The sequence below is a fragment of the Pleuronectes platessa genome, chromosome 21, assembly GCF_947347685.1.
Source record: "Pleuronectes platessa chromosome 21, fPlePla1.1, whole genome shotgun sequence".
Lineage (NCBI taxonomy): Eukaryota > Metazoa > Chordata > Actinopteri > Pleuronectiformes > Pleuronectidae > Pleuronectes > Pleuronectes platessa.
Window position 1 is genome coordinate 7,540,698 of NC_070646.1, and position 19,451 is coordinate 7,560,148.

Sequence of the window (19,451 nt, forward strand, 5' to 3'; positions counted from 1 at the left end):
ACTTATGTGTGTTTAAGTGTTAAAGTCTCTGAGATGGTTCGAATTTGTAATTTGATGCTGTAAAAACAAGGTGAAACATCATGAATGACAGTTGATACTGACTCCTGATAGGTCGGGATTGCAGCTCCATCCCCCAGTTGTTACTGCGCATAATCTGGCTCCAAAATGGCAGCATTCGTATCCAGGACATTTAAGCTTACTTTCTGGATAGTGGAAGGAAGTTAGGACGTGTCGTCCATCTTTATATACAGTCTACAGCAGCGGCTCAGTGGAGTAGAGTTTCTTCTAACCTTGAGGCAGTTGAAGGCTTAATTGAGCAGGTATTTGCTTGTAGAGCAGGTCCTTAGATGATCATGACAAAAAAGTTCTGATGATTTATTTTTTGTTTCAATAAGTCAATATGGTCTCATCCTCTTCTGTGATGAGGAGTCACATCTGACGTTGGATGAAGATCATCCATCTTTCTCTGTCTCTGGGACTCTGTCAGGGAAACGGTCAGTTGTTACGTCTGTCTCCTCTTTAGCGTCGACTCATCGAGGGGCTTTGAAAACAAACAAAAAAATTGTTAGATCTCCTGGATTTTAAAGCAGTGGTTAGACATTTAGAAAAATGCACTTGGCTCCAGCTCGTTAGTTAGTTGATGAGACTTTTATGATTCTTCTCATAGAACTCTCAGAAAGCAATGTGTTAAACTGATCTTCTACAATATGAAATAATCAATGCAGGGAGATATTTTAAACACCAACCTGTTGTCACATTCGTTCCTTTTCCTTTTCTTTGCCTTACTGGTGCTGGAGGCCTGTGAGGGGAACAGCTCCTCAGCACTCACGCCAGCAAGGCGGTCCTCCTTGGCTGGGCTGACAGCGCTGGTAGAGGTCCCCTCATTTAGGGATGTTTGGAGGGTGGTCTGTGCTGCATCTTCTCCATTGGAAGAGCTCTGATCCCAGCAGACGCTCATCATGTCCATGCAGGACTTCAGACTGGAAACCAACCAGTTGCTCAGCCAAACAATTTCATCTACAAATATGTCATTTTTTGTATCATTACCTGTGAGCACAGAAGAACACAGAGCATCTGAGCACACACTTACTAGGGGCTGTTGTTGAACGTGCCTTGAAGGTTGCTCATTGTGACAAACGGATGCTCAAGGATTGCTCGGGGGGTGATTCTTTCAGAGGAATTCACCTTGAGCATCTGTGTCAACAGGTTGATGAAGTTGGCCAGGTCACACTCACCATCACCACTTATTCCTAAGGATGCATGACACAGCTTGGAAAGGGTGAGAAAAAACCCAATCAGTAAGTAAATCTAAACTTGTCCTCATGTTTGTCTTTTAAAATTAAATGTTGAAAGACTCAAAAGATATGTGGTACCTTCATCAGCCCCTCAAGGTAACTCATCCCTTTGGAGGGTGTATTAGATTCCCCTAGCTCATCCAATGACTGAAATGAAAGAAAGACAAGTTAAAGTAAAGACACAAAAACTTGAGGTATAGACGATATATCACCCAAGATAACATACTTTGATAACACAGTTGATGGCTTACAATAAATATCCAATTTGTGGATCCCCTCCAGTATAAGGGCCAGAAAAAGTCATGTGTGAACTTTCCAGCCGCCAGTAGCTCTTGGTTAGGCTTCCCGATTGTCTCTACAATCTTTTTCATCTGTGGGCAGAACACAAGGTGAGAATATCTGTCCCTGTTCTAACCAGATGTGAATTTAAAAATACAAAAACATCATGAGAGAAATTGACCTGTTTGTTGTGTTTTAAGTAGAATTCATGTACCAACCATATCGTACTTGTCCCAGGCGTTAAACAGCCGTGTGCCCAGAAACATTTCTCCAGCAGTGCAGCCAAGAGACCACACATCTATGGCCTCGTTGAATGGAGCTCCCAGCAAGACCTCAGGAGCTCTTCGAAGAAGATGAGAAACACAAACATATTACTGAGGTTATAAAGACAAACTAAGGCCCAATCCCAAGCATTAAAAATGTACGATAATGATTTGAATATCTCAGTTTAATATCGGTTCGGTGTATTATGGTCATTCTTGTCACAACACTCTTTACAAAATCTCTAGCATGCTAACGTTAGCATGCTTATGCAGGCGTTAAACCAGTAAACACCTGACCTGCCAGTGTACAGGGCTTGTTTGATTTAATAGAGCAAACAACAGCTGTCAGAGATATACAGATGTGTTGTCGGTTGCTTACCTGTACGATAGGGTCTGGATGGTAGCACCAACAGATTCTGCTGGATTGTTCAGGGCTAAGCCAAAGTCGATGACCTTCACCCTCAGCGGCTCATTGACCTGATCCACCATCATGATATTTTGTGGTTTTAAATCTGCGTGAGTGATGCCTATAGTCTTGAGAAAGTCCAAGGCTGTGGCAAGCTGAAATCATGACAAACAGGTAAATTCAGCTCTACTGTCAATTTCATGTTGTCAAGAAAAACTAAATCATTGATGGCAGCTAAAAAAACAAAAGAGAAAAGAACACAAACCTGCTGCAGAATCGGGCGGATCTGCTTCAAATCCAGAAATCGAGTTGGGCTCATCCTGATGAAATCAAAAAGCTCAACATCCAGCTTCTCGAACTCGAGACAGTAACGTCCCTCAAAGGCGAAGGAGTCATTCAATCTCACGATGTTGAACTGGTCTGCGTCGAGCTCTCTAAGCTGTCGCAGGTAGTCTTCCTGAAGGAGATTGTAGGAGAATGAAATGTGCTGTTGAGTTGTTAAACAAAGTCAAACAATGGATGAACTGAAGTTGTACTGTACCTCGATCCTCGCTACCCGAATTTGCTCCTTGCTTCTGAAGATTTTCAGAGCAACCGTTTCGTTGGTGGTCTCCTTTTTGCATTCCGCGACCGTGCCAAAGGCGCCCTGCCCCAGATACTTCGTCACCTTGTAAGATGCCGTCCGGGTGGAGATGTTTTTTCCGATGGCAAATTCCATCACTCTCACAACTGGCAAAACAAAGTTTAGACACAAAACCAGGTGTTGTTTCGCGAAGCCTGACCCATGCCAGTTCCCATGCACGGAGTTAATGGACAGTTTCAAGCTCAGCTAATCATCTGTCAATTTATTCTTTAAATTTCCTTAGGCTTCTAGATAACTTGAATGTTGAGCTTTGTTATAGCCTTAGCCGAGAAAGCTAACCTGTTAATGGCTGTTAAGGGTGAGCATTACCTGTAAGCAATGTTTTCTCAAAAGAGTCGAGGTTTTGTCAACTTGATAATCATCGAGTAGGTTAACTAAACCAACTGAGGTAAAAAACTGTAGGTCTGTATTTATGCCTTGGATGATCTCACAAGCATTGATCTCCACTAAAGGCTAAGGCTGTCTTTAATCTCTTATAACATCAAACAGTCCTAAGTTACATTATTACTTTGATGTTATTTTTATCTCATTTGAAGTTAATTTTTTTCAAATCTTTAGTGACAATCATTGTTTGAGTAGAATAAGGCTTCAGATAAATTGAGCCTGTGCTAAGAGTCTGATAAAATAGATTTTCAGTTTGCTAAGCAAAGGGTTTTTCTCTCTTCATACCAAAAATAAATGCAGCTCTGATCTACACAGTGCACAACCTTTGTTGCCAGTTTATTAGGTACACCTAGCTCAAACTAATGCAGGCTCATACAGCATTCCTGCAGTAATCCCATCCTTCATGAAGGTTATAACATTCAGTTGTTGATTAAACTGTATCAGTGAGCTGTTGAGTCACATTTAAGATAGTTTTTTATAAGTTTTGCTGCAGCCGAGTGGTATTTCAATTTATTATTGTTCACCCCATTTATATCAGAGGAGGCGATAAGCTTGAAAACTGAAACTGCTCAGAGTAATAAAATACATTTCAACAGTCATGCGGACTTTGCATTCACTGCCATTTATTGTGGGCAGCCTAACCAATGACCAACTAATGACTAACACTAAGCTGTATCTAGCCACAAGCGCTTATCAACAAATATCTTTTTTGCTGGAGTTAAAAAAGCTTATCTATGTTCCCTATTGCACCAAAAGTGAAAGAAGTTCACTGCTCATCCTGCAATGATCAGATTGAAACAACTGATTATTTATTCTATATTAATGTAAATTCTCCAGTGCCTTTTGGGAAACTCCACATTACTGATTATATCCTAAACTTGATCGAATCGACCAAAGAAAATGTCTATGAAAAGTGACAGACGGGATTTAGCAATTAACACATTTTACTGGACTCACAGAGGAAAGTCACTTGGAACTGTTTCATCATCAGTATTCAACCTAACTGTTCATAATCTGTATGTATATGTATCTGGTGCATATATATTCATTCAGACGCTACTGTATTTATTTATCTGCTGCTATCGATCCTGTAAATATATTCTTCATTCACCTTCATCCACTGTACATAATGTAAGCCTGTATTAATGACCTCAATATACTCTGATCTAAATGATACTTTAATCATTTAGATTGAATGACTCCTTTTAGTAGTGACTACAATAATTTCTCACAGCCGTATACAAATATTCTTTACTTCTATAATAATTGTAGTATACCATGCTGATTTTAAACTGTTGCACTGATGTCATGGTTGTTTTCTTTCTTGTAATAACATAACTTTGAATTTGAAGTTGTTTCTCTCTCTCTCTCTCTCTCTCTCTCTCTCTCTCTCTCTCTCTCTCTCTCTCTCTCTCTCTCTCGGTCTCTCTCTCTCTCACGCTCCCTCTCTCACTCTCACTCTTTTCTGTTATTGTTTTTATTGTCTGGACAAGAAGGGTCTGTCAATGTACCATTTCATTTATTTCTGTAAAAAACTGCTCATTAAAGATGGTTATAAATAGTGTATTCATCCATCACTGTTTGTTGTGACCTCTGTTAGGGCTCCTCCTGCTGGACAGGATATGTGTGGGTCGGGTACCGGTCTTTAGCCACACCCACCAGGAACAGGACGCACCTGTACGGCAGCACGAAGCGACAGCTCGGACTTTAGTGTCTTTAACTTTATACATAATTGTAGATCTTACTGGTGTTTTAGCTGCTTCACCCTTTAACTGGGATCATGGTCCGAAAACACATCTCGATCATCTGTGTCCTGCTGTGTCTCGTTTCTGGGATCGACAACAAAGGTGAGAATCAGCTGCTTTGGGTTTCACTTTGAACTGGTGTTTCGTCTTTTCTTCATTCTCATGTATTTCCTCAGGTGGCCCTGAGAGCGCAACGCATTGCAACCTAAAAAAACACAATTACATTTGCTAAACTGTAAACTTTATTGTTTTATTTGAATAAATAATAAACTGTTGTCACGTTGTCTTTAGATTCTAAATGCAGCTGATTGAGTATAAAAGGGAATATTTCCTTCTCTAGCATCGCCACCTGCTGGTCGTTTTGGTTAATCATTAAACTTGTTTTTTTTTTGTGTGTGTTTGCATACTGTGATATTCTGTACTAGCTCAGGTTCAAACTGCACCATCCTTTCATTCAATACATTTGAGAAGTTGAACTTTTTCATCGATTTGGGTCACGGCTTGCCATTAATGGGTGATGGTGGAGCCCGAAGCCAGACCAGTTGAGAACCACTGCTTTAGAGCATCATGACACAGACACACAAACAGAACCATTACAAAAATTAACATACATTTAGATATATATAAATTCAAGAGTTAACTTCTCAATATTTTACAGTTTTTTTGTGTTTTCACTTCTCTTCCAGACCTCTCCAGTGAGCTGACCTCCAAACTTGCCAAGTACTCCATTGTAAATCCTCAGGTGATTCACAGAAGGTCCAGGAGCCTCAACAGACCGCCACAGCCTGAAGAGGTGGGTACCAGAAACCCTGATTTCTTTATCTTTTTATGTTGCATTTTGTACGCCTACACTAAGTATCCTTCCTTTTCAACCATTTCAGAAAGATGGAGATGAGAGGATAACGTATGCACTCTCCATAAACAATACACGGCACCTGCTTCATCTGAAAGCCAACAGGTAGCCTACACCCACAGCTCTGCCATTATCTTGTTAGAGCTTCAGATCAAACACACCCTCATATGCTGTCTCTCTTCTTCTTCTCAGAGACTTTTTACACCCAAACCTTCTTCAGCGTTGGCGTGAGGCAGTTGGTGAACACAATTCCTCATTAAAACGACATGTAAGTCGACCCTCGGCCATTCTGGTTTATGGGGCTGGTTTGAACATCAACCATTAACCTGTGTTCATGTCCCTTCTCCCCAGGTGCATTGCTATTACCATGGTGAGGTGGAGGGATATGAGGATTCGACGGTGGCGCTCAGCACGTGCTCCGGCCTCAGGTTTGATTCCCCACTCTCGCTGGTTGTAGTTACTCTGATTCTGTGGTAACATTTCAGTAGAATGCTGTCATGTTTTTATGATTTCACAGAGTTTTTCAAATAGGGCTGGACGATATGGCCCAAACTGATATCGAGACAAAACTTTTCCTATCATTCAATATTCATAATTGTCCCGAGAAATGTCATATCATTAGTTTTTAAAAACTTGAAGGAAGGTTGCAGGTTTAAACTTCTTTGTTAGCAGGATCCAAAACATCTCACAAATCTGAGGCGGATCAATTTTGTATGATACGTCTCAGCAATTTTCCATGAACTAACTTCCCAGTCAAACCTAACCGAGGCGACCTGTATCCTCCTGTGACTCAATGCGTACATTTTGCTCGTAGTCAAGGGATCACAGCAACACACCCTAGGCTTCACACATTTTAAAGGTGTTTACGCTCTTCATTCCTCTTCTGCAGGGGCGTGATCACCTTTGGAAACGAGACCTACGGGCTGGAGCCTTTGTCCCGGTCTGCGACCAATGAGCACGTCCTCTACCTGCTGAGGGACGTGAAGTCGGAGTCCGCAATCTGCGGGGTCGTCCACGAGGAGGCGTCCAGGCAAAGCCACGAGGCCTTTGACCCTGGTCAATCGCTGACATCTCTGCTGCGGGTTGGGATGCTCACAGTTTGAACAGGTTTTAAAGTGGATGGAGGCTGAAGCTCTTTTGTTTACTGTCTATTGTTTTCACAGAGGAAGCGCGCTTTACCACAAACCAGTTATGTGGAGTTGGTGCTGGTTGTCGATAATCTCAGGGTGGGTGTGTGTTTACCTGGTTGTGAATGTGGAGCAATGTCTCTTTACCCAACATATGTTGCAGTTGTTTTCCCATGTGGATTTCATTGCATAGGAGATCAACTCGCCATTATGGATGTATGGCTGTTTTGAAATTATGTTTTAATCTGTGTGTTCACTGTGTTGACAGTATAATTTAAAGCAAAAGAATGAGACGGCTGTTCGAGAAGAGACGGTGGAAATTGCGAATCTACTGGACGGGGTGAGATTCGAAGTAGGAAGAACGTCCACGCCAAATCTTGGGTCAATCTCTCTAAAATCGCCTGCTTTTATTTTCTGTTCCGCTCCAGTATTACAAACCCCTGAACATCCGTGTGGTGCTCGTGGGCCTGGAGATCTTTAAAGAGAGTAATCCTTTTAGTTTGGATGGCTCTGCAGGGGACGTGCTGGGCCGCTTTGTAAAGTGGAGGAAGAATACCCTGATACCAAAGATCAAGCATGACATTGGTCAACTCATCGTGTGAGTACTGCCTGTTACTTGTCTTCTTCTGTTTTTAAACAACATGACGCCATCCGTCGACGACTTTTGACACAAGCTACTTTACTCATCTCTCATTTCTCTATATAATTTCTCAGTGGTCAGACCAGCTCAGCCTATGGGAACGTGTTAGGCATGGCCTTCGTGGGCACCGTCTGCTCCGTAGCGACCTCCGGAGGAATGAACGTGGTTAGTTGGACTTCCTTTTTTAAACGTCTATCACCAGCAGACACCATGGTGCTTTGACATCATGAGCTTTTGTGTAGAAACTGATACAGTCTGCATTATTCATGGGGAGCTCTATTAGTGTGGCTCATTTTCAGAGGCTGTGAATAACCGAAGGATCAAACCGGTAAGACCTGAACACAGTCTGACTCAGCTCCATGACGAGGCATTTTATTTTGTCTCATTAGATTCTTTAAATTCTCCTGTCTTGGAATAACAGTGTTTATTGTTCCCGATTGAGGTCACGCTGGGAGGAGCAATTACTTCCTGGTAAATTAAGAACAAGAGCACCTATGTACAAAACTCATTTTAATAATAGAAAGGAAACTTCTCATCTTTTCATTTCTTACCATCAAATAAAACTTGTTTTATTGGTATAACTTTAATTAAATAAATCAAGCAAAAAGCAGTTTTTCTCTTTAACTGAACAAGACTCATGCAAAAACAAACTTCTTCTTTTTTTCAATCAACATTTTAATAATATTGATAAATAACTTAAATTCCCATGTCTGGATCATATGTTTAGATATATAAACTGAGGATATTTACACTGAATATACGTGGGTATGTTTTCACAGTACAGCAAAGACACTCGTTTGCCTTTCTTCTCCACTATTGTGGCGCACGAGATGGGACACAACCTGGGCATGAATCACGACGACAGCTGCCAAAAATGCAATGGAAGCAGCTGCATTATGAGTGCTGGTGCCAGGTAAAATATCTTCCCAAAATATATAGTTGACAGAAAATTTAAAAAGTTAAAACAGTATGTACATACAGTACAATGCATATTCTGTGCCTTTCCAAATGGACATTTCCATCCATGTCTGTTCCCGTTACCCTGTAGCGGTGCCACCAGCTTCAGCAGCTGCAGCGAACAAGACTTTGAGAGGCTGGTCATCGGCGGAGGAGGCGTGTGTCTGAGAAACCAGCCCTCGCCATCAGATGTGATCGGAATCGCTGAATGTGGCAACGGCCGGATTGAGAAAGGAGAACAGTGTGACTGTGGAAAACCGGAGGTAGGCTACTGTCCTCCAGATAAACTCACACACTCAACTTGACACTTTGTACTCTCATGCGTTACAAATTCATGCCAACTTTTCTGATCCAACGACCAACAGACATGAATGTATACAAGAATCACTTACAACAATGCAGTTATTGTAGTTGCAATGAGCTGTAGAGAAGATATTTAGACTTTACTCTTGTATTAAACATGTGTAGGACATTTTCAAATGAATGATGTCAGTATTTGAGAAACCTTTTGGTGTAACGCAGAAATGGTCATGTTACAACCTCAAGGAGTTTAAACGAGAAAAAAAAATGTTTGGGCCTTTTTAAAGTCATGTGCTTTTTCTGTCTTGTTAGTGTTGTGGTAAGCATAGTTTTGCTCTGTTTCCATTTCGTGCAGGAATGCAAGAATAAATGCTGTGATGCTGCCACTTGCAAATTGACAGGCGGGGCCGCCTGCGCTGAGGGAGACTGCTGTGACAACTGTCAGGTCAGCATTGTGCTGGACGAAGTTGTCTAGCTGAGGACTACAGTGAATTAGAAGCTGTAAATTGCATTTGGGAAAACATTGTTTGCACGGATTTTTGTTGTAGATCCAAGTTGCTGGAACCCCGTGCAGGAAGTCTGTCAACTCCTGTGACCTTCCTGAATACTGTAGAGGCCACAGTGGGTCCTGTCCCGATGACTTCTACATCATGGACAGCCTGCCTTGCCAAAACAATGCTGCATACTGCTACGACGGCAGATGCCAGACGTATGATTATCAGTGCAAACATCTCTTTGCACCAGGTACATTAAACAATCCCTTATATGGGTTATCCAGTCAGGAATACATCACACAGTGGTCACCAATACACTAATCCACTTCTCTTGTCATTAATATTTTATATCTTGGTTTTTATTTCTCTCTGCTGCAGATGAAGCTACAAAGGCGGCAGATGTTTGTTTTAGACATGCAAATACTCAGGGAGACAAATTTGGAAACTGTGGCCTCAACAGCAAAGGAGATCCCATTGCATGTCTTCCAGAGTAAGTACTCAGCTTTTTATGAAGGTAAATAATGGATCTCTAATAATTTATTGTCACATCAACACGGAATGTAAGAAAGTACATTGGATGGCAATTTTTAACTAAATGATATGATGTAACTTAAATTGTCGGTTAAAGGATGCATTTTTTCGTAAGCTTTAGCCCATTAACAGTAGTGGCAAATTTCTTTCTACAGACACTCCATGTGTGGGAAAGTGCAGTGCACTAACGTGGACACCAATTCCCCCCCTCCTGGGGCCCAAGTCAGCAACCAATTAGTTGAAGGCCATAATTGTGTAAATGCAAACTTCAACCTCGGCACAGATGTGTTAGATCCTGCCTACGTTAACCCCGGCAGCCCTTGTGCAGAAGGAAAGGTAAGCCGACTCTTACTGGGAAGTTATGTGATTCCAATTAATCTACCTTTGGGAAAGTGGAAAAGATGACGCATAATAATTCATCTTATTTGTGAGTTATACGTCTTCTCTTTCAGACCTGTGTGGACTTCAAGTGTGTGAACGCCTCTGCTCTGTCGCCCAACTTGGACTGTGACGCTCAGACCACCTGCAACGGCCGAGGGGTAAATCTGCATTTGCTGTACTTTGTTTACTCGATCACCAGCCGCTAATAACAAGTCTGACTTCGCTGTTGTGATGCTTCCTTCAGGTTTGTAACGACCAAGGACACTGTCACTGTGAGAACGGGTGGGCGCCACCGTACTGTGACAAGTCAGGACGAGGCGGCAGCATAGACAGTGGTCCCGCTCAGATAGGTGTGTTTGAAAGGATTCTATGAATTCATCTAATTGAGGATTGTGTGGCTTATTGTAATCCTGCATCAGGGCTTCATATTGCTCATGTATTAATCAGCAGCAGCAGCAGTGCTTCCCTATATATCTGTCGTTGAAGCACCCAGATGTCTGTGTGTTTTGGTCTTAGATCAGTTCAATAATACTAATGGAACGGAAACTTGCCAGGAGGATCTATGTCACTTGGTTGTTATTCCACCATTAGTGGTATATACCTCTGAAGGCTCGTGCATGATGTGTTTTCATGTAGTTGAAAATGGGGGGGGGGGGGGAATCCTTCAAAGCCCAAAGTCACTGCAAAAGATTATTGCTGTAATTTTCTGGACTTTGCTATGAAAACATGTTGACACTTTTTTATGACACTCTTCTCTCTTCGCATGCGACCGCGTCCACATCAGACCACTCCCTCAGGGACGGCCTGTTGATCTTCTTCCTGCTGGTGGTTCCTCTTGTGGTTCTCTTGGTTCTGGCGCTGCTCTACTTCTTCAAGAGAGATTCCCTGGATGTCTGCTTGAAAAGACGCCGCAAGTAAACATAACAAAATGTTTCGACATTTCAATAATGCAGATGCAGTGTTTTATAATTTAATGTTGATGGAAAAAACTAATAAGTTCTTTTCTGTACCTTTTTTTTAAATTGTTTTATAGGCCACGTAGTCCTCCAAGTGGAAATGCAAATGGACAGCAAAACACAAATGTTCAAACAAGTGCCACAACCAACCCCCCAGCACCTACTCCTCATAATGAGGTAAAAAAAAAAGATTCTCAACCATCACTGCAGGGAAGACAGCCCAAAATAAAAGAGGGAAATCAATAATAACAACACACTTTTAATTTCCTTCTAGCCTGGAAATCCATCGGTTACATCAGTTCCGATTTCTGGGTATGAACTGATTTCTGATTTTAAATGTATTTTTCACTCAATCCGTATTCATGCATAATCTTTTGTGAAAAAGGCAAACCTGTAACAGTTTTACCCGAATTTCTGTGTTCAGTTTCAGGTATGGAGAAGTTGATTACTGGAATTCAGAAACGAGCGCTGCCCCTGCAAAACCAGCAGCTCCGAGGCAGGGCCCCGGAGTGCCCAGACCAATCCCAGCCAGGCAGCCGCCGAATTGATACCCGTTTTATATACAAAATAATAATATTCTATTGTATTGAGTGTACAACCGCTTAATACTATATGAAGGGACCATTTTAAATTGCTGTGACAATAGCACCTTTATTGTGTCGACTGTAGTCACGCAATGGTGGAGGCTTGTAAGATGTGTAAATTTGGATCGGTATAAGTGTGTTTTATTAGATTCCTGTCCATCGGATATTGCAAATATGTGCATTTAAAATGTAATGAGTGAATATTTTGTGACTCAATTATCTATTAAGTATTTGAAAGATTTTGATTTCATGGATGTTAATTGTAATAAAAAAAATGTATAAGGGAGTTTGTTTAGAGTTTCTTGGAAATGTAATACATTTTCTGTACTTTTACTGTCAACATTACCTCTAGTTTGCATCACGTAATAGTAATGATAATAAATAACAGGCACAAAGTTGAAGGACAGTATATCATCAAGTAAGGACATATTTTGGCAGTAATTGCTATTGACATAATGTGACTAATTTATTCAAGGAATCATAATAATAAAGAATAAATTACTTTTAGCACCGCCCATACTCTTGGACACAGCTCATCTGTAGCCGGTAGACAAAGTAAAAGTGCATTTCTCATCAGATAGTGATTCTACAATTGGCCAAACAGATTAAAAAGATATTGAGTATAGGCCAAAGATATGAGTTTGCCTGAATATCTTCACATTTTGAAAAATTTAAGGAATGCCGAATTGACTATCAAGAGTTCGTTTTTGACATGCCTGACTGGATTTACTGACAACTCTTAAAGAATTTGTTTCAATACTGAAGAAATCTCAAAAACCTGATGTTTCTCAGGGAGGCTCTGACATGTTCCTGTACCTGCCCCATTATTCTACAGTATTCGGGAATTATAAGTGAAACCACCACTGGGATTATTACGTTTTCAGATCCCTTTCACCTGAATCCAACACACTGGTCCATTAAAATAGTCTCATTTCATGTTATGTACATGCGCCCCTTTGTGTACTTTATTCTGAAAGGACCAGACCCGGAAACCATTTGTGTTCCTCGTGTGACGTCAGCGGAAGTTACCTGTCAGCTGTGACCAGCCATGGCTGCAGGAGGAAACAACACGATGGAGAGAAGTTGAGATTCAAAGTGTTTCTCTGTTATAACACATGGCAGCAGGGGAGGCTGGAGGTCTGGCTCCGGTCTGCCTGTGTGTCCTGTGCGGGCTGCCCGCCGCTGGGAAGTCCTCCCTGGGCCTCACGGTCCTCAGCACCGCTGCTCAGCTCGGATGGAGAGCCACCGTGGTGCCGTATGATGACCTGATCCCCGGGCAGGCCTTTCACCCCAGACTGGAAGAGGAGGAGGACGGAGCGATGGTGAAGATTGAGTTTGATTTTTTTTTTATATGTTGGGAAAAAACGGAAAATACCAATATTTCACTAGCTGCACTTTTTCACTTGTTACTATCATTTTTTATATTATACATCAAGTTAATACCTCTTAAATTGGCTTGCACTGGTGGTAGCTCACACCAAACTATTTTAATAAGGTCAATTTTGGCTCTGGTAACGGTTGTTATTATTATTATTATTATTATTATGCAATTCATAAACCAAATAGTTGATAAGGTTACATCGAACTCTCTTTCTCTCTCTCTCTTATTGTAAGTCCTTAAGTTTTGTGTTTCCTGTAAATATGCTTACTACTTTAAACAGTGTAAATTCAGTTTCATACTTTTGACATGCATTCAAAGTAGAGCTGGGCCATTACAAACATCATTATTTATCGCCACATAATTTTCATCAATAGGAATATAAAATAGGTTCAATATATATATTGATATAAGGCTCATGTATGTCACAGTGAGGAGATACAACACATAATTGATCTATCTCACATTTAGTAAAAATGAAGTGTTTGTTATAAATAAGAGTTTAAAAGCACAACCTTCACTCTTATAAGAAATAATATGACAATTTTCATCTTGATATTATTGTAGCCCTAGTAAAGACGTCTATTGATTGGATAATATTTATTTTTTAATCTTTCCTAGCACACTGAATGGAAGTCACACAGACAGGCAGTGCTACAGTGCATTGAGCTGTTCTTGAAGACACCTGACATGTCGGCAGAGCTGCTGAGCGGCCGACAGATCAACACTGCTGCCTGGGAACAATGCGTCCGAATGCTGCTGCAGCCTGAAGGACCGGTGGACCCCTCTCAGGCCGACCGGGCACCACTTGTCTTTCTGCTGGATGATAACTTCTACTATCAGAGCATGAGATATGAAGTGTTCCAACTTGCAAGAAAGTGTAAGCACTTTGTTTTCTGAATTCAACACAAGCCGCTAACATAATGCATGTTTCTGTCCATTTGTAAAACTTGTATATTCATAAACCATCCTCTTGCATCAACTGTCTTTGCAGACTCACTGGGGTTCTGCCAGGTGTATCTTCACTGTGATGTGGAGTCCTGCATCAGCAGAAACCAGCGCCGGCCTGAACCCGTTCCCACCGAGGTGATTCTGGAGATGGGAAAGCGTCTGGAGCCCCCGAATCCACAGAAGAACTCGTGGGAGACGCAAAGCATTTCGCTCGACACCACAGATAATTTGTCTAACCTTGACATGTAAGACAGCAGAGTAAGCAATTGTTTTACCAAAGTGCCTTGTTCAGGTATTAATTGTTTGCCTCTGTCTGTTTCTCCTCTCCCGTGTGGCCTGTCCTCAGCCAGAGAGTGACAGAGTTGATCTCCTCTGCGCTAAGAAACCCGCTGAGCCCGGTAGAGGACAACACCGAACAAAAGGTGTGTTGACCCCCTCCTCACCCACCACAGCTCTCCTGAACCTGTCAACAGTGGGTTTTAAATGTGCGACTGCAGAAGCGGAGAATTGAGCTGCTTTGTTCTCGTGCTGTGCAGGAAGCCGACCGTCTGAGATGTGCCACAAGTGTGGTTCACCAAGCTGACCAGGCCTGTCGACGCCTCATCTCCGAAGCCATGAGGACTGCCAGAGGTCAGACAGGAGGTTCATTGACATTGTACTCGGCTTGTCATTTGCAGCACTTCATAATGGTAGTTTGGTCACCTTCATTTCAGAAAATCAAGTGTCCTCTGAACACATGAGATCTTTGGCCTCGCAGCTGAATGAATCCAAGGCGACATTTCTTCGCAGCCTGCGTGAGCAGCTGCTGCAGGACCCGTCTTTCTCTCAGGAGGAGGACATGGATGTGGAGCGCGTGGTGAAAAGTGCAGTTGATGTTTTTGACCGTGAGAAAAAGGAAATCTTGTTAAAAATAATGTATGACCATAAATGACCTTTTCACAAAACTAGATTTGATTGTATCAAGTCACAAGTGGATGTGTGGATATGTAATAGAATATATATTTAAATAAAATGTTACTTGTCCCTTCTTCTTCGGTTTCTGGAACATTCAGGAACTAAGTGAAAAAGAATCTGAATAAATGTATGCATCCCTTCAGTAATTTATGACATAAAAAAAAACTTTCTTCAAAATCCACATCAATCGTCTGCAAACAGGATATGAAATCTTGATGAGATAACATTTTTATCTTGTTTATCAGGACACACATCATAATACTTAAGATCAAAAGGGATAAACATCCCACTGATGATTCCCATTTTTTGTTCCATAATAAGATTATATAAAACGAACAAGGTAAAGTCTTGAGACATTAAACAAAGATTTCCATGAAATCCAAAACTTGTTTAAAAGTTTAAAAAAAAGGGAACATAACATCACATTACATCTTATAGTCACAGTGTTACCCTGAAACTTTACAGTGTCTCAATATCAGCTACTATTTTGTGCAAAAACAAATTGCTAAATACAGAACCACAAAATTACTCAAGACAATTTATAAATACTCATAGAAAAGAGTTTCAGGGGTATAAATAATATTAAAAAAAACACTGTAAATCTATCTAAAATATTGACCGATTTGATAGGTCTACAATTTATGAAGTGAGGTATTAATAAATATCAGAGCATGAGCAGGATTTTAAAGATTAGCTGGACATAAAGTTAAGTTTTGAACAGAAAAACAAGTTTATCAGTTCATTAAACTGAGACAGAAACTTTAGATTAACAGATGGTGGACAAATGACAGATTATTAGCCCTGCAGTGAATACCTGTGTTCATTTTTAAATACTGTTGATTATTTTGTTTGTTAAAATGGAGTTGCCTGTGTATTTGAAATTCACTGTGAAGCCCTGGTGACTCTTTGCAAAATCACAATGAAACAGGACAGAGGTCAGTTTCCTAACACTGCAAACTACGCTATTGTGTAATATGTGTCTGTCGTCGAATTCAGTCAAAATAATGTCAAAAAGCTCCTAGTTGAAAGCTGTATAGAGCTGTCATAAGCAAAGTATATAGTGCAGTTAGTGAGTGTAAAATTTATAGTAAACTGTACAAAAACAAAAACATAAAGCCAGTGTCACTGTGTTTAATACAATTTACCGAAAACACAAGGATATTTGACTCCATATGCTTCTCTGTCACAAGGAATCACTTTTTATGTTGGCCACGGGCAAAGTGGCATGCAAAGTCATATTTGTCTGTGCACATGTGTCCACAGATGTTGCACTGGAATGGATGTTCGTAGCCATGACAGCCCATGTGAATGGTGTAGAGGATATTGTCCGAAAAGTCTATATCACAGTGCGGGCATTTTTGAAAGAGCTGTTGGTCCAGTGTGTTCATGGCAGGAGTGGGTGTGCTCGGCTGGCTGTTGCTCACACTCGCAGGAAGCGTGTTCATGTGGTTCTCAAAACCGAGGCCAGGAACAGGACTACAACTGCCGCGGCCGGAGGTGGAAGATTCTTCTTCTTTAGGAGGTGATGTCTGCACTCTGTTTGAACACATTGCAACCTGGTCAAGAGAGACCTGATGTATGAGGATGGGCTTCTCATCTTCTAAAAACTCCCTGTCTGGAGATGTTGCAGTCCGAGGCTCAGGGTGAAGGTCAGCCAACTGGCCGGCAAGTGTGGAAAGCTGGTCCAGCGGGTTATTAAACGTCAAACCATTAGCATCTCTGTTGTGACTATCACTTTCATCTACCTTGGGAAGGTCCTTATACTCACTGCCATTCATATGGTAGTGGAGCTTGTGAGACAAGTCGTTTAGATAATCCGACTTTGGCATCACCATGGAGGCAGGGTTGAAATTGATAAGCAGTCGCCTGCTGAAGCCAAGCGCGCCCGTCCTCTTCTGCAAGGCGCTCAGCATTCTCTTGTTGGAGAAGGAAGAGCGAACGACCCTCGTGGGAAGAAGTTTGTGGCGGCGGCGGCGGTGGTGCGACAGGTTGCTGCGGTCGCTGCAGCGGAAGGCGCAGAGGTCACACTTGTATGGCTTCTCTCCTGTGTGCGAACGCATGTGGGCTTCCAGATGGCGCTCGTATGCTGAGGCGAATGGGCACAGCTGGCAGCGGTGTGGCTTTTCTCCTGGGGGACAGTCAGGAGAGGAAATAATTGCAGAAATGTTATCTTAGATATTTTACTGTAAAAGAGGAAACAGCAATGAGACAATAAGTAGATTATACTAAGAGCAGCTAGATGATACAAACACATGTAAATCTAAATGAAACTGTTGTTTCGGGATAAATTCTCCAGAATTTCATCAGTCACTGGATGAAAATTGTAACAGGATAGCTGGTGAACAACTAACCAAATATCTGTGGTCAGTATTTAACAGACGCGATTGTTATTCAAGCTATGTTGACCTAACAACAGGTTGTGTGCTTTTGTCACAGACAAGGTTTTGCAGTTTACGAGACTCTGCCTCAGGCATGAAGGAGAACTAAGTGTTATCACTGTCTACACAACGTATTACTTTATCGTAGTTTACGAATTGGTCTGTCATTCTAAATGGCTTCTTACAGTAAACGTGTCAAACATATTATGTTTACTATTATAGATTACAAAGTAAGCATCAGATCCTCTTTTGAGAGAGACAGCGACCAGGATCCAGTTGCGTATTTTACATGGAACAATTCAATTAAAAGGATTAATTGATGCTAAATTAGTTGCCGATCAATTTTTTTGTTGACTGAAAATTTTATTGACAAATTTTTGCAGCTCCAGTCTATGCATAAATCATAAAACAGAACTTTCTTGGGCATGGTGTTGCCACTGACCTGTGTGGATGCGGATGTGCTCTATTAAGCGAGCCATGCCCTTGTTCGCATAGCTACAGTAGCTGCACTTGTATTTGCCATCACAGGTCCTCTCCAGGCCGTCCATCTGCACATCGGACCCATCCTCCATCGCCAGGCTCACCTCCACAGACGGAGGGTCCAGGCCATTCTGCTCACTTCTGGGTGCAGCTGCAAACGAAACACCCACCGTGACCATTAACGTTTTTAAATAATACACCACTTGATGTTTCTTCATATATTTGCAAACTGTGTGTCCCTCCCACCGGCTTGAAACGGCTCCAGGGACTCCTTCTCTCCACACACGGAGCCTGAGATCATGTTGACGTGCTGGGTTTGCTGTGTCAGGTATTCTTGAAATTCCTTCACAAAATCCACAGGCTCGGTCTTTATCTCGTCCATTTCTTCCTCTGTGTTGGAGCCTGCAGAGATCCAGAGGAGAGGGGTCGATGGTCAGACGCGTGACAACTCTTGGTTTTCACTTGTGACACCTGATAACCAAAAGTAGCTAACGTAATTAGCAGCCGCCTCAGATACGTTAGCTAACAGGCGTTAATAACAATGCTAACGCTACCTAGCACTGACTGTTTGACGCCATATTCATATCTGACCTTTCAGCGAAGGAGCAATATTATTCCGGAACAGAGAAGGAGGAGAGAACTGAGCTCTGGGAATAAATGACCGGCGAAGTGTTTCTGTTTATTAGATGCGGTCGTTACCAGGTCAACTTCCTCCTTTTCTTCTTCGAGATTGATTTGCAGTTCATCAACCAGCTCTTACGCACTTTACCGCCACCTGCCGGGCTGGAGTGTGAAATGGTAGAAGAAAAGAATATGTAAAATCTTCTCAATCTTTCATTTTGTTTTTAAATAATCCATTAGGAAAATTCTAGATGTATTTCCCATCATATACCCTAATGTATGACTCTATTTTCCACCACCATTTCACCGATATTAAACCCTTGTAAGGAGTATAAATATGGAGCATTGGAATGTAGATGATTTAAGTAATTTAATTCCAAATATGGCCTCATATTGCTATTTGACATACACTGAGACAACCTTTTGGTTGGTAGTGACGTATTTATCAGTTTCTAGCTCAGGGAAAGTGGTGGGAACAATAAGATTGACCTAAATCTACTGTATCTATAAACAGTGAATGGCCACTTTAACCATATATACATGATCTTCTTCTGAGAACTGATGTAAAAACTCTGATATTTTACCTTGCCTTCACCATCTTTGGCCTATAATCATGTATATATTATATATAAGACCTTATAAATTAAATTATGATAAACTTAAACGTACATTTATTTTACAATACATATATATTCCCTTTCAAAATAAACGTTTATTTAAAAAAAACTTTAGATGTCCTCATTTAGTTTAGTATTTTTAGTGTTTTTCTGAAAAACCTGAAAAAATGACTTGGCCCATTAGTTTAAGAGGGTAACGATATATATCCACCTCTATCTATAAGCTTTATTTAT

General features: G+C 41.3%; 3 protein-coding genes across 4 annotated transcripts; 2 read left to right on the top strand and 1 right to left on the bottom strand.

The window, feature by feature from the left end:
- Window positions 1–4,895: 4,895 nt before the first annotated feature.
- zgc:174164 (uncharacterized protein LOC570656 homolog) lies at window positions 4,896–12,239 on the top strand. Its single transcript, XM_053413678.1, has 22 exons — window positions 4,896–5,117; window positions 5,702–5,808; window positions 5,897–5,973; window positions 6,061–6,136; window positions 6,220–6,296; window positions 6,758–6,950; window positions 7,032–7,094; window positions 7,264–7,335; window positions 7,424–7,593; window positions 7,710–7,800; window positions 8,415–8,548; window positions 8,684–8,855; window positions 9,248–9,337; window positions 9,441–9,636; window positions 9,765–9,876; window positions 10,073–10,253; window positions 10,370–10,456; window positions 10,543–10,648; window positions 11,083–11,212; window positions 11,332–11,431; window positions 11,529–11,566; window positions 11,679–12,239. The coding sequence occupies exons 1-22, from the start codon at window positions 5,051–5,053 to the stop codon at window positions 11,800–11,802; spliced, it is 2,463 nt and encodes an 820-aa protein (XP_053269653.1). The 5' UTR covers window positions 4,896–5,050; the 3' UTR covers window positions 11,803–12,239.
- Window positions 12,240–12,868: 629 nt separating this feature from the next.
- On the top strand, window positions 12,869–15,190 carry LOC128427190 (L-seryl-tRNA(Sec) kinase). The gene is made up of 6 exons (XM_053414290.1): window positions 12,869–13,160; window positions 13,838–14,096; window positions 14,211–14,412; window positions 14,514–14,589; window positions 14,704–14,797; window positions 14,881–15,190. Exons 1-6 carry the CDS (start codon window positions 12,954–12,956, stop codon window positions 15,096–15,098), a joined length of 1,056 nt encoding a protein of 351 aa, XP_053270265.1. The 5' UTR covers window positions 12,869–12,953; the 3' UTR covers window positions 15,099–15,190.
- A 143-nt stretch (window positions 15,191–15,333) lies between these two features.
- On the bottom strand, window positions 15,334–18,712 carry LOC128427189 (zinc finger protein Pegasus). 2 transcript variants are annotated; one of them, XM_053414289.1, is made up of 4 exons: window positions 18,679–18,712; window positions 18,226–18,381; window positions 17,942–18,130; window positions 15,334–17,249 (listed from the first exon to the last, which is right to left on the bottom strand). In XM_053414289.1, the coding sequence occupies exons 2-4, from the start codon at window positions 18,359–18,361 to the stop codon at window positions 16,315–16,317; spliced, it is 1,260 nt and encodes a 419-aa protein (XP_053270264.1). In that variant the 5' UTR covers window positions 18,362–18,381; window positions 18,679–18,712; the 3' UTR covers window positions 15,334–16,314. The 2 variants fall into 2 exon arrangements, with proteins under 2 accessions (XP_053270264.1, XP_053270263.1); XM_053414288.1 differs by having other exon boundaries at window positions 18,571–18,706.
- Window positions 18,713–19,451: the final 739 nt, after the last annotated feature.